The following is a 15,580-nucleotide window of genomic DNA, read 5'->3' as shown; positions in this document are numbered from 1 at the left end:
CTTAAAAGAATCGATCCTTTTTTTAGTGTAAAGATCGATTTAAAAATCTAAAGAACCTGCCTGTGCAAAATGTCCATACAATGTGATTTTGTGTTTTGTGCATGATTTTGGAGTTCTGGGGGAGTTTCTAGGGTGGTTGTTTCCTGAGCCATGGTAAAGCACGGGAAAGCACATCTCAAACCCTCCAGCTACAATTTAAGTTAAACAGATTCGTTTTAATAAGCGGCACAATTTGACGTATTCTTCAGGTGTGCTCAGCAGGAAATGTGCATGCGTGTTGTTGCTTTAGAGTTTAGTTGTGCAAAATGTTCCGCTCTAATGATTTTGCGTATGGATTAATTCTGACGCTCCAAATTAGGACTTGCTCACGACATGCTGGGCAGGCAGCCGGAGATGTCAGAATGCGACGACATCATCCCAAGCAGCCAGCATCACCACGTCGACAGGAGACCCAAAGCGGTCTGGCCCCCTTCTGCTACTTCACCGGCACTGGACAACCATCACTGAAGAAGAACCTCAGCACATACACTCAATCACAACTCACAAACCTCAAAAAATACATGCAGCGGTTCGTAAAGTTTGTACAAGAAAGTATGCCAGGGATTTACCACACCACCATAAGGTAGCCTTTTAATTATCCTTAAACATTTAGGAAGAAAAAATAATGATATAAAAGACTATGTATTGAATATAAGTCAGGGTAGAGGTTTATGTGCTGTTGTTTATATCCTTAAAAAAAAGATATTATGACATTCTATAGTGTACCATTCACAGGTTTAGAGTCAGCATATTTTATTACTTGCGCTACTAAAATGCATTAAATTGATGAAAAGTGAAAGTAAAGACTTTACAGTATATTACAGTAAATTAAATGTAATAATATTTTAAAATGTAGTAAAATAGAAAAGTTGTGTCACTTTTTTTTTTTTTTTTTTCTTTAGAAATGTACAATTTTTTTTATACAAGAAATTTTATATATTTTTAAAGGAAATTATAACAAAAAAACACAACAAAAACCAGTCTCCTGACCTTTAATATCTTTTACCCTTCACACTCCTTGTCCTTTTTCCCCTGAGGTCATCTGCTCATCTTGACCTTTGCTTTCTCACTGCAGGTCAGTCTGTAATCATATCTTACACACCATACTCCCTCAGCCTAATCTCACGAGTCAATAGTCCTTAATTAATCTAATCTGTTCCTTATTCTTCTCCTTGGTCCCGGCCTGAATACAACACACGTTATCCTCCTTTCACTCGTTTGTTCAGCCACAAGTTCATTTATTGCAATTACCGCAATTGTGATGTACAACAACGCAAACAAGTCATTGATATGACATATTACATAATTTAATACGCAAAATGTAGACAAAGTTATCAATTAAGTCTTATAAAAATTAACATGCTGATGCAATGGAGGGAAATCAACAAAAACTGACACACTCAAATCTATCTCTGAATAAAATCAATCTTCAGGACAAGCTGCATTGCTATAGATGACATACAGTAATATATGTATGTGTGATGTGTGAGAAGGTAAGGACATCATTACTTAATTGGATCACTCTTGATGAATCTGTTATCACATGAAGATGTGATTCATGTTTAACATTGTGATGCGTCGGCATTGCTTTTATGTACACTACTTGTTCTCATTTAGACATGATGAGAACACACCCTGCAGAGACTGCAGACACACAAACACACACACACACACTTACAGAGGCTTCCCCCTGTGACCACCATCCTCTATCTCTCTCGCTCTCATTCACACTCTCCTCAAAGGTGATTCATTCATTGCTGCCACGTTTGCATTGATTCACTGCGGTAATGCGGAATCTGGGTTGCCAGGTATTCCACACACAAATCTCTCCAGACTACACGGGGGAAGGGCTTTCCTTAAGTGTATCCTTGAGGGGATCTGGAAACCCCCTTAGAAAATGCCTGGCAGCTTCTTAAAGGCTGGCTCCTGACTGTATGTAATGATAATGAGGCTTATCAATGAAATAATTACAGTCTTGGAATTCTGGACAAAACACAACTAATTGCCTGACTCTATCCCAGAGGATTTAGTTAGAGTGGGCAAAAAAGTGCTTTTTCAGTGAAAGAAAAAAGGTAGATTTTCAATATTATTAACAACATGCCCTAGCTCTTCAAGATAATTTAGGAGTGGAGAATTTTATGTAGCTTTAGTTCGTAAAGTATTTTTCAGCTGGTAGCATAGGAATAAACAGACCCTTGTTGTTCATCTCTGTTATTCACTCTAAAAAACCTTCCTATACAAAGTCATTAAAATACATTAAGAATTATTTCTACTAATCAATATTCTGTATTTTACTTGTGATGTGGTGTCCTGAACATTTTTCAATAACTCTAAATGCTCCCCTGTCCAATGAAATCCAAAATAAAAGTGTGATTTTTAAAATTGTCTTTTTACATTTTTTAATTTAATTTTATTTGGTTTAGCAAGGATGCATTAAACAGCTTTCTATTTAATTTAATTTCCACTTCCTTTCATAAAACTACTTGCCAAAGGGATAATACAAACAAATATTTCGAGATATAATCTAAATTACATTTTCTTCTCAATTTAACCAAATACAATTAAGTGGTTTAAACATCTAAGAATGTAAAGGACACTTTTCTCTCCCCATCACCATTTATTTGACCCAAAGCTTCATTCTTTCATTTTTCCACTTGACTGCCAACACCAACATTGTTGCCCTACACAGGGCAGTGACACGCTATGCTAACCCTTCCACAAGCACACACTAATACATCTTCCGCTTCCTCCCTTGACTGCCATTTAACATTTATATGGCAAATCAAAGCTTAAGAACATATTAGGAACAATGGCAGTGTGACCTGCAGTAAAAAGTCATTTATATTTCAGACGCTGTGTTTACCATACAGCCAGTGACCTTGAAAAGAGCTAATGGTGAATGAGGAGACAAGTGGAGGCTGGGATAGGGTTCCCATTCAAAGCTGACAAACTCTAAGCTATTCTAGAGTTCAGCAGGGCCTGAATATAAACAAGCACATGAATATGTATAAGTGTAAATAATCATGGCTAAAGAGGATGACTAGACTCACTGTAAGTACATAAAGAAGTATGCCAATGCTGTTTGATGCTATTTAGCAGCATTTAATGTCAGTTTTTTGGTAACACTTCAGTTTTATGGAGCAATTAACTAGTGGCTTGCATATTACTAGCATGCTGGCTGTTTATTAATACTTATAAAGCACATATCAATGGCTTATTCGGCATGACTATATTTTAGATCCCTTAATCCTACCCCATACCTATACCTAACAACTACCTTACTAACAATTCATTAGTGGTTTATTGAGGTAAAAGGTGTAGTCAACAGTGAGAATTGGTTTCCAAACTAAAGTGTGACCAGTAACTTAATTATAATTAGAAGGATCAGAAAACTGACATAGACATCTGAAACTATATTGCTTACCGCAACACTCTTTACGTCTGTAAGATAAAACCAAACAGATGTGAAAAGGGGTGACTTAAGATTTTTAAACTCCCACAAAGCTTCACAAATCTTGTTCCTGAATAGTGAGGCGTGCTATGCTTTAATTGGATTTTAACTGTTAGCGTAAAGCAAAAATGAAGGAAGCTGTAATAGTGTTGGAAAATGTACTCTTGCGTATTCATCCATGCAGAAACCATATGAAATTGAAGTGGTGTTAGCAGATGCTGAGTGCACACACACAGACGCAATCAGACGGGCTCCTGGATGTTTCATTCATTAATAGATCCATTAAGAGTCTTTTAATTACACTTTGTTCTCCCACAGAGACACTTCGGTCCCGACCGCACCACGCCTCCCCCTCCCTTCCCCTCGTACCGCCCATCACTTTTTCTGCTGACGAGGGAGTCCCTGAAAGCACAGATCGGCCCTGCCCATCCGCAGAACCGTCGCAGGGGGCCCCACAATGCAATTAGACGAAATCCCAACCTCTGCGAATCAGTCTGTGACAGGAGTTCGAATTATAAGTGAATGTGTGTTGAGTCAGCACAAACAGAACTCAGGGGGTCCACGCACACTTTCTCACTCCTCCATCAAACCAAATATGAAGATGGGAAAATGGATTAATGTTGAGCGAGCGCGAATAGATGAAATCTGGAAGGGGACGAAGAGAAATAGAGAAAGAGAGAGATTCAAGTTAATGGAGCTGCAATCTGCTAGCTAACACCTCGAGACATTGAGATGAATTGATGGGAATAATACAGGCAGGGACAGAGGATAAGCTGAATGACAGAACGCTAATGACCATGTTAACTTTTGGCAGGATGTGAATCGAAATGAGGTTGAATTCTTCAAGAGAGCGTTTGAAGAGAAAATAGCCATTAATGCAGCTTTTACAAACACACAGACTGCTTTAACACACTGGTTAGAAGTTTAGGTTATTGTTTGGAAACTTTTGTTAATGTTTCATTTAATGGCCATGTGATTGATAGCTAGCTATCTTTTAGACTACTGAGGCAAGTAAAGTTACGCCACTTAAACTTTTAATGGAGTCCAACATACATCTAGCGAATACATTACAATGCTAAATGCATTTAAACAGTCATCTTTTCCTTCCAGAACACTCTCCTTCTTCAACTCTACCATTTCTCTATATAGTGAGCCCTTCTATTAGGGACAGAAACATGTACCTGTCGACCCTTTAGCTTCTATAGATTTACCCAAAGGGTAAACTAGTGTTTAGATCAACCTTTAATTGAATTTTCAGACGTCATTTGGAGCTCCTGAATTAATTAAGACTAGCTGTAATGAACTGGAACTACATCTACCCTGCCTCTAAGGCTAAACTGTGCTTGGTCAGATATCATTTAAAACGAACATATCAAGAAAATTTTAAATAATGCTTTTTAAATAAATGCGTCTGATGTATTACTCTAAGTAAAGGCATTGTGATTTTAAAGTAAAAACTTATTAGCAGTTTTATAATTAAACATTTGTAGATTGCTTCCAAATGATGTGCTGTTTCTGGAAGTGGGGATGCTAATTTTTTAATGAGGTCCCTAATCACGTCAGTCCAACCTTGAAAGACTCCATGGAACATTTCAGCACAGATTCCTTTGTGATCTCACCACAATGTAATGTAGGCTCTGCAACAAATCTGTTATTGAAAAATAGTGATAACTGGATACTAGACATGACAACATTGTTTAGTATATTTTGACATATGTAAAAATCATAAAGGAACAACAGCAAAATGGCCCATTTATCCCACATGACAAACTTACAAAATGAAATAAATAAATAGTCTCAAATTTAAGTCCTCAATAAATATCATCATTTCAGTTTTTAGCAATTTGTAATCTCAGTAAAATCTCACTGTCACTTGTCTTCACATGGAACATATCCGCCTGTATCCATAAAATCTAAAAGCTGTTTATTGCACACTATCTACTGTTATGCCAAGAGCTGCTCATTTCCCTGCGATCAATACACGCATCTTTATTTCTTTTTGTGCGTGGATGGGCAGTTCATATTTTTGCCATTCTCCACTCATCCCTTATTTTTTCAGGATAGATATCGATAAATGTTTTCCTGCAGAAAGAATGGAAACCCCATGGGCAATCTGTCAGTATAAATATGTTCAACTGTGACAGTTTTATGTGCATGAAGGGAACCTGTTTGTGCGCGAGAGCTTGTAGGGTGTTTAAATATTTCTTATTCATTTTATATCGCTATAAAGATATAAGACTTCTGTATAATTGAAATATGTTGTCTTATACTTTTAGACTCCACAGAATGCATCCATGCAATCAACAAACATACACACAACAATCAGCATCTACATGCAACTGTACTCACGGCTTTGCACGCACATACATCACCCATGAGACACATACATGCATGCTCAAGCCCAAACTCTAACGTGCCTGAATCAGTCCACACAGTGGGCATAACTACCATACTGGTGTACAGACAGTCCCATGCTCCCCATTACGGTCTCTGTATCTCTATAAATATAAACACTTTCAACAGAACATGTTTTACTGACAGACAGCACTCAAATAGAGTACAGCTATAATATCCTTTTCTTCTTTCTTTCTTTCAAATCTAATTTATTCTATAGTTAGATCTTTTATATATAGTTTAAGACAAACTATTAGTAATTATAGCATTGCTTCCACTTATATATTTAAAATGAAATAAAAAAAACAATATATCCCATATAAAGACAGCAAAGCCATATGAAGAACAAGACATTTAAAGAAAATCAGCTGAGGTTAAAGGGATAGTTCACCCAAAAAGAGGTACTTCGACATCAACAGAGTCCTCATACAACCGGCTGAGTTTGAACGCAGAAAAAAAGAATTACACCCAGGCCTTAACACACCATAAAGGATAATAGAAAGCCGATGTTATGGTGATCTGCTTATTTATTTTTGATCTGAGAGACACAAGAGTACACTGTGGTCGCAGTGAAGAGCGAAGACCTTGGCAAAGTCACGGACTGTTGAGCGACTGACTCATACACATGTATGCTAGCTATGAGTGTGTTAAAAGCAGTGTGTGCGCGTTACATAAGATCAAGAGAATTCTTTCCCCCCTCTCCAACACACCTGTTATCAAACCTGCCTCAAGCTTGAGACGTGTGCAGAGGTAAACACACACATGCAAATAAGTGCTCACGCACAAAGACGCAGGGATTAATCGCTCCAGCAGGTGTGAACTTCTCTGAAATGTACTACATGCTAGTTTCCTTGTATGAGGTGCTGGGAGTGTTTGTATGCGCTTGTGCGTGTCTTTCTGTCTACGCTTGTATTTTGATCCTCAGAGGGCTTTAACCTGAGACTCAAATCCAAACAACCTAACACCTCTCTGGAACACAATGACATTTCTGTTTTAGGACACTGTGCTCTAAATGCATCAAGTGTCTGTGCGCGCGAGCGTGTGTGTGTGTATGTGTGTGTTAAATGGGGAATGATTTGTGTTAAAGCCTGTCAATACAACACATACAACTACAAGAGACTACTTTATATCATGTACGATAAAGTGTTAGTCTAGATATACTGTACAGATTTAAATTTAGCATGATTCAAATGTTTTTTCTTGGTAAAACAAGTGAACCTATACCTGAACTTGACATGAAAAGAGCAGCTTTGATATTTTCTTGATAACACCTTTCTGTTCAGTGTAAGAAATCGCACGATGTTTGCGAGACATAAGGAGCATATGATGACAGAATTTTATACTTTAAGATAGAAATTCGAATTTGGCAATTACACTTATATACTCGCCTTCAAAAAACATTCCGGTTACCCAACACTTACTGAACTAAAATTCCAGCTGAACGCCATCAGCTGCGAAAATGTATGGTTGCTTAGCGAGACTTCAGTAGAATAACAGTGGATAAACATAAGCATGCACACAGTGCCACTGATGGCAGGTGCTGCATATGTTACATATCTTAGTATGCATGTATATCCAATTGTAGTATTTAAAAAAGAGAGGAGTTTACTAGTACACAAAAGATATATTAACTGAATATGAGCAACTACATAAACTAAAATTAAAATTTACTTATGCCTCCTTTTGTTTATCCGTCCAAGGCTTTATTTAGTTTACTTTTTTATTATTTTACTTTCTTAAATTCAAGCTTGAATTAAAATGTTGCACTTTGAGGAAACTGATAGCCTTAAACCATTTAACTTTAAAACTAATATGAATGTGAGCTACTTATCGAGTCCACAAAAAGATAAGTTTTTCTAATATTAAATGCAAATATAAATGCAATCATTTTATTTTAATTCTGTCTATTAACAAACCATGAACTATGACTTTTGCCTCAATAAATGCAATATAAGCTTTACAAGTACTAATAAAAAGCCAATATGTTAATAATTGGCATGCTAATAAGCAACAAGTTAATAGTGTTACCAAAACTTTAATCAAAATGTCCTGCAATTAATTGACAGTAGCTAGCAGGGTCGCCGCTATGGTTTCTGGGTACCTTGGAAGCCTGTCCACTCGGGCCCCCCAATCACCCCCCACCATTCCATACTTAATTCTTATATTATATATACACGACACTTAAGCCTTGTTTTGTCTTACAGTATGTTGGGTTACCTCACCTTAAAAAGAAGACACTCTCGAAGCGTTTAAATTGTTGATGCCTCTTCTCTTGTTAAGTTGGTCATCTTGTGTTGGGTTACACTACCAAAGAAAGAGGAAGCTCTGAGTGTGTTTCTGTTTGCGAGTGTGACCTCTGCTAAGGTCTCTCTGCGAGTTTGGCAGGAAAGCGTCGAGGTCACATTAAGAGCGGAAGAACCGATCCAAATAAAACACACATACGTAACAACAGCAGTATTCTACCAGCATGTCTCTGTCCCAGAAACAAGGGAAAGAACACTGGATCATGTTTACAACCACAAAACCCTGCTCCCACCTCAGTCATTCAGATCAGTCTCCATTGTTGTTAATCTCTGCATGTCTACTGCTTCTAAAAACATAAAAAAAACTGACACAAATGCCAACATAATTCAGCCAAAGGGGCCGTTTCGTTTTAACCCACAGGAATATAAAGCTTGCGGTACATGAGAGGCTTTCTCAGAGCTGCAGGAATATACATCTCTCATTGGCTGCATACATTATGTGGTTATCGCCAGCACAATAATGCTTTTACCCAGCCAGAGATCTCAAGGCATACATTTAACCCACTCTCATAACAGCTATAAAAACCACCGTAATCTTTACCCTCCCTTACATGGAAAATAGAAACATTTGCATCAGAATGTTATTCATGTGTTTTGTGGCATATAGACTATCAATCTGCAACTGGTAAATGATAAATGAACAACATTTAGAATTCTAGATTAACTGACAAACTACATCACCGGGTACATTGGTTTTCAAGCATAAATTTACCAAAACATACATTTATCAATTAAATCTGCTATTATATTAATAGTAAAAAATTGCTTTTAATAATTGATCTAAAATATTTTGGTTGACATAATGACATCACTATTTTTAAATTCTCTATTATACATTTTGTTTTCTATACAGTATAAAGAAATTATACACACCATATGGTGCAGAGCTGCTATGCTGACTTTAGTGATTGCACATTGTAATATTTCCAGCATTTGTCACTTTTTAATTGATGAGGCTCTTGGTTGCTGTCGTTGACCAGTTTGCATTTGTCTAGCTAGCTGATCTATGTCTAAAAATAATTTATTATTATTATTATGGAAAAAGGATATTGTTTCCAAAATTTTCAATTCTGTCATTTATTCTTATTTAGTTACAAACCTTTTATGACTTACTTTCTTCAGCAGAACATGAAATACCTTAAGATATAATGAGAACTATATCTCTCTCTTTGTTCTATACATAATGAAAGTCAGCGAGCGGAGTACAATGATTATTGTACCTCGTTGACACTCATTGTACGGTTAAAGAGTTTAAACATTTTTCAAAATACAAGGGACACAGGTGAGTAAATGATGACAGAATTAGTTTGAATCATACTTTTTATTAACACAATTGTGTAATAAGAAAAGGACAACTTGTGGATATAATAGATAAATGTCTAATATGCGCACCTGCCTACTTATTAAACTTCTTTAAAGTTTATATTTTGGATGCTCTTTCTTGCGAGCTAATTTGATTTGTAATAAACTAAATTTACAACAACAAATAACCACAGCACACACATTTTTATGAGAAGCTCTCCAACGATAAGAGGGCACCCAGACTGATTTCCCCAGTATAATTTACACGTGCCTGATAAAAAAATAAAAAATAAAACATCCAGCACTCAATCAATATAAAATAAAGCGTGAGGCAGTGACCTACCACTATCCTGGGATGGAGAAAACAGTGACAGAAAGAAATAAAGAGGAGGAGGAAGCACTATCTATCAAACAGCAGAGCTTATGATGGATGCTGTAGAGTTTCAGGCCAGCATTAACATTTATACATGCTCCAATAACAGATTTAACAGCACTATTCAATAAAACACCACAGAATCCCATAAACTTACACTATAGGCTCCACATTATGGAATATTAGAGTCCTTTTACGAAGGACTGTCATTTAATATTCTTCTTTCACATACCTCATGGGAGATTTTAGATTTGTGACACTCTGTAAATGCACAGAACTCAATGTGTTATTAATATAAACCAGGTAAAAAATGTGACGAAATAAAGGCCCATTCACACTAAGGATAACTATAACATTAAAGATGAAGATATGGTTTTCAGAATCATTACATTCCCCGTTACATTCTTGGAATTACTTTCAGAGCTGATGAATGATAAAAACAATGGCATTTAAAGCTACACATTGCGGGACGTTTTATATAGTTACCGTTATAATTATCCTGCAGTTCTTGGTGTGAAGAGGTCTTAAGTGCTTCTTTAGCCAAACACAGTTAAACGAAACACTTCATTATAGTAAAGCTGTTAATCTGCGAGCGCACAATTGAGTACAGAAAAGAGAAAGACAATAGGTGAATGCATGTTGTCACCTGGGCTACTAACAGCCAAGGAGAAAGAATTATATCCACATACAAACACAGTTTAATGAGCTTGAAGGCAGTAGTCTACAGTTGCCCCATAACAGCAGGACAATAGCCCAGAAACAGTGCAGGCAACTTCCCCATTATACACTCACAATGACTGTCCATGCCACTGTCAACACGAGACAAACGGCCTTACCCAGCCGACATCATTACAACTTTAGACTTAAAGAAAGAAAGCGGAGAGAGAAAACACAGGAGAGCATGAACAAGAGGACAGGCTCACACAATAAGAAGAGATGCTAGGCTCTAAGATAATGAGACAGAGGGACAGTGTGGGGACGGTTCTGAGTGAGATTAGGAATCGTAATGGAGAGTGTTGGAAAAAGAGATGAATGAAAAGAGGAGAACAGGACAGGAGAGTGTTATTGATGAATCAGAGGGTGTTAATAAGAGGCAGACTGTGCGGACGAATGAATCACCCGGTAACAATGAAGTGCTCCAACGATCTGCAAACACCGCAACGCATACAAATATCCGTTATCAATTGCTAGTTGTCCCCTTGTCACCTAACACGCACACACACATTCTTGAGCTGAAAGGATAACCTTTGCACAAACATCATGTTTAGCTTGTCCAATGGGTGAAGAATGTATATATGTGTGTTCAGTCTCTGGTTAGAACACTTTTCACAAATCACTACAGTTTGCTTCAAGTTTCCTGATTAAAATCCCATCCGCTATTTAAAAGTGACAAATTAACTCATACCTCAGGCTATGTGTGTGTGTGTGTGTGTGTGTTTTGGTGCAGCGTTGTGCCGGGGGATGCGGATGACCTTGTTAAATGCTGAGCAGGCTTTTGTGATTGGTGATCGGTGGTCATTAATGTCTGTTAATCTCACCTGACACAACACTTCAGGAGCATTGATGCTGATTTAATCTGTCATACAGTCAACATCATGTGACTTTAGTCAAGATGTGCATCTCAAAAATGTGCAATGTAATTAAATATAAATATAATATAATATAATATAATATAATATAATATAATATAATATAATATAATATAATATAATATAATATAATAAAAGGTTTCACCCCCCATTCATTTTAAATTAACAACCTCTTTTGCAAGCCTGTATTACTTTGTGACTGAATCACAATGCAATCCAGGTTGAAATGTGCCACTCAAATTGAAAAGGCCTAAGTGAAAAGATCATGGAGTGTGCTAAAATGTTACCACTTTTCTGTGTTGATGGCATTTAAAAAAGATATTCAGGCTGGCAGATCCCACAAAGAGCTACTCAAAATGTGGTAACACTTTAGAATAGGGAACACTTATTCACTGCTTTCCCTCAATAAGTTCCTAATTTGCTGCTTGCTAATAGTCAGTCAGGTTAAATTTAGGTATTGGGTGAGATAAGGGACGTAGAATAAGGTCATGTAGTATAAGGCATTAATATGTGCTTAATTACTACTAATAAATGGCTAATATTCTAATATGGATGCTAAATAAGCAACCAGCTAAGAGACCCTAAAATAAAGATTTAATACTCAGTAGTAATATTATGTTATTATATCTGTGCTGTTTTGTATAATATAATTATTACTAAGTATTATATATTACATGAAGTTACACTTAATTTTCAGGTTCCTTGTTATAGTTAATTATACATTTAAGTACTTAATAATATTAATTAGCAACATGTATTCACATAAGACTGAATAGGACAGAAGAAATAGACAGTAGAAATAAAATGTACAATAATTAGAAGGGTTTGTAACATACTCTCATTCAGAATCAGAGAAGGAAAGGGAACTACAGAACTCCACGGAAGTACGTACTAAGCAGCTCTCTCTCTAGTTTTGTGCTGACAGGCAAAAGTGTGCTTTTGAGGAGCCAACACTATATAAGTGCTCTCTCTCTGATCCTCTCCATCAAAAGGTAAGCAAAATCATCCAGTCAACGTTAGCATAACAAAAGCACAGGATGTGAGCTTTACTGCAGCAGCCCAAACTATACATACACCCCAAACTGACAGAAAACATTTCTTACTTTACTGCGCCAAATACCACCAACCGACACCATTTTTCGTGAGACTCTAATTACCACTTGGCGTGAGGCACTTTGCGGCAGCAGATGCCACGTTACGGGACTATGGTTTCCATGGTGATTACTGTGATTTACTTGGGATGCACATGTCATAAATATCCCGCCCTAGTGACACGTGCACAGCTGGGCCCTAAGAAAGGATGGGACCCTCAGGAGAGTGGATTTGTGAATGACTGGATGTAGTTCAGTATTTCACAACCTTTCTTTTCTTAGGTTAGTACCATCAGAAAGGCTTATCAACCCCTACATCAGGATCATCATTCATATTATTAAAAACCACTATATAAAAATCGTATCATAAAATGTATAAATATTAATTAAAAATTTCCAGCATATATTCTAAAGATTTTAACAACTACAAGAAATCCTGCTATTTCCTAAGTATTTCCCCAAACCCACTAAAGTAACTAAAATAACTCTTATATATGGCACTAAGTGGTCAATAATCTGGTCCTAGTGGGAAAAACCCAGGTCTCACCTGTACTTCTACATAAGCAACATAAGCACAAATGCAAATATTCACATGCAGTTCTTCAGACCGTTATTATCTCTGTTTGAAATGTGCCATGGGAGCTCACTGTTCTATTTTAAAAATTTGCATTCAGTGTTCCTTCAGGCCATGCAAAGTATTGTACTTTGCATTAAAAAATAGAGTTTCTTCTTTTTTTTTTTTTTTTTTAATTACCCATTTACTGGGTAATCCCTTTCCATCTTTTAACCAGAAAGCCAGAGGGGTCTCCCAAGTCAAATGCAAGAACTGCAAAATCACATTTATACAACCACAAACAAAAGTACATAAATATCATAATGACTTTACTCCTGACTTTTTCTCCTCTTTTTGGATATCACTTTTACTTTAGATTGCACACTCATGTAGCTTATATTTAATATTGTGACTCATAAGGATGCATTGCATAGGCAAAAGCAAGCATCAGATAAATAGAAAATGTAAACATAAATGTAGTAATTTGCCACTTTATCAAACTCTTCAGTCCTTTGTGCTGTCAAGGACAAAAACGGTTTCCATGCAAAATTTCCAAAATGTTAATATGGGAGGCAAAATTTAGCTTTTGTTTCATGTATAAAAACACATTTATATGAAATCCAGTTTTTCTAGCTCGACTCTGCTCAAAGAAAAAATCCCCAAATGCATAATGATCCCACGGAAAGACTAAGACATAAAAACAGTTTGAAGTGTTGATTTTGTTATACCATGATATGTCAAATTATAATCAAGAAATCCAACATGTTACCTGCCTCTTCGGTTGAATGATTTATTCAGACAGGGTAAATGTCTCATTGGGGTTAATTATGTAAATATATGACCCCCGCACAAACACATGGTTTCTAGTGTTGGGTGGGGGGACAGAAGGGAAGGAAAGACTGGAACCGCTCATCGTAAATGAGACTGTGACATTTTTATGTGTGTGTGAAGGATCACGGTGTATCATGTTCGTTGGTGATCGTAAATTAACAGGTGTTGTCAAAAGCGGTACAGAGACATGCAGCGAAATGATCGGGACGATTACAAAGCGACGGGCAGCTCTGGGTCCCAGACAACATAAACTCACTATATCGACACACGCTCTTCAGTACAGACTAGACGATAGACAACCTTCAAAGTCTCAAGGATCACATTCACTCATATACACTGTGATAAACAGTGGAAATGTCCATTCTTAATGAAATAGTTCACCCCAGAAATAATGGTTTGCTCATAGTCATGTTTTTTCCAAATCTTTACTTTACTTTATTTCTTCCTCTGACGGGAAAGGGAGATATTTTGAACAATTTTTCAATGGTTTTTATCCATACAGTGTAAGCTGAACTTGAACTGACTTTTACTGTATGGATGAAAAAGGAAGAATATGAAATGTCAAAATAACTTGAAAAATACCTTCTATTGTTTTCCACAGAAGAAAGCAAGATTTGGAAATGACATGAGGTTGAGTTAAGGATTTGTTGTTTGTCATGATACTATATTTTAAATGTTACCTAAACAGCCTTATTTTTGAACTCATGATCCCAGAAGTCTTCCAAAACCAACCTTTCATCAGCAAACATCATACCTCAAAGAGATTACTTGCTATGTCCATGTCAGTCCTATTTGCTAATGCCACCCTCACTATTTGAACTCAACGGAAGTCGACAGATGTAGATTACAGCAGAACTCAACATACTTGAAGCAAGATAGAAGGTTTGAAGTTTGGTTTGAAAGTGTTTTGGGCAACTCACCGGGTCTTTTTTCTAGTTTTCTTCCTCGACTGCCACAAAGCCGGACTTTGGAGATGAGGATGAGGATCTGTTTCTGGCAGAGCGACTTGTTGCTCTTGGGGCAAGGTTTGCGTTTGGTGGAGATCTGGCGGTTGGCTTGGGGGTCCTTGACTTCCCTGCGCTGCCGGATCAGCGAGCTGGCGAGGGCAGCCATTTTGCTGTGCCCCGCTCACCGTCAGGGCGTCAGTGGGCCGCCCACCTGTCCGATCACCCAGGGCCACGGAGGACAGGAGCAGGAGACAGCAGATGTTTGAAGAACAGCAGGGTCTCCCACAATAACCAAGGGAGAATGCGTCACAACTTGGTAGGGAACAAGAAGGGGCTTGGTTTTAGAAGGGTAAAGGGGGTGGGGCAAAACAGTTGCGAAGTTCACAATAAACTTTATTTGTTTCTTTGGTTATAAAATAGTCCCTGGAATGCAGAATTCCTGGTGGTGGGATTTTGATGAACGGCAGCTGTCGTTGTTGGAATTGTCTGTTGTATATTAGGTCTCGTTGCACAGCATACGGACTGGAAAAGTGGCAGCTGATGATCCATGGAGCCGTACTGGAATACTGGAAGAGAAGTGAACCATCACGGCACCACCATTACCTCTCTATCTATCCCCGAAGCTCTGAGCTCCCAAAGCCCTGGTCTCTCACTTCCCTTCCAAGGTTTAGTGTTGGATCGATCTTCAGAAATCGGATCAGAAATCA

General features: G+C 37.4%; 1 protein-coding gene across 1 annotated transcript in view; it reads right to left on the bottom strand.

Annotated features, from left to right (window-relative positions):
• Window positions 1-15,157, bottom strand: part of LOC122348178 (fibroblast growth factor 11-like) — a 45,441-nt gene extending 30,284 nt beyond the window's left edge. Inside the window, exon 1 of the mRNA XM_043243459.1 lies at window positions 14,847-15,157. Coding sequence (XP_043099394.1) covers window positions 14,847-15,039 — 193 coding nt within the window. The 5' untranslated portion in view covers window positions 15,040-15,157. The remainder of the gene's footprint in view (window positions 1-14,846) is intronic.
• Between the last annotated feature and the right edge of the window lie 423 nt (window positions 15,158-15,580).

The sequence above is a fragment of the Puntigrus tetrazona genome, chromosome 7, assembly GCF_018831695.1.
Source record: "Puntigrus tetrazona isolate hp1 chromosome 7, ASM1883169v1, whole genome shotgun sequence".
Taxonomy (NCBI): Eukaryota; Metazoa; Chordata; class Actinopteri; order Cypriniformes; family Cyprinidae; genus Puntigrus; species Puntigrus tetrazona.
The sequence above is the reverse complement of the archived record's forward strand: the minus strand, read 5'-3'. Positions and strand labels throughout refer to the sequence as shown.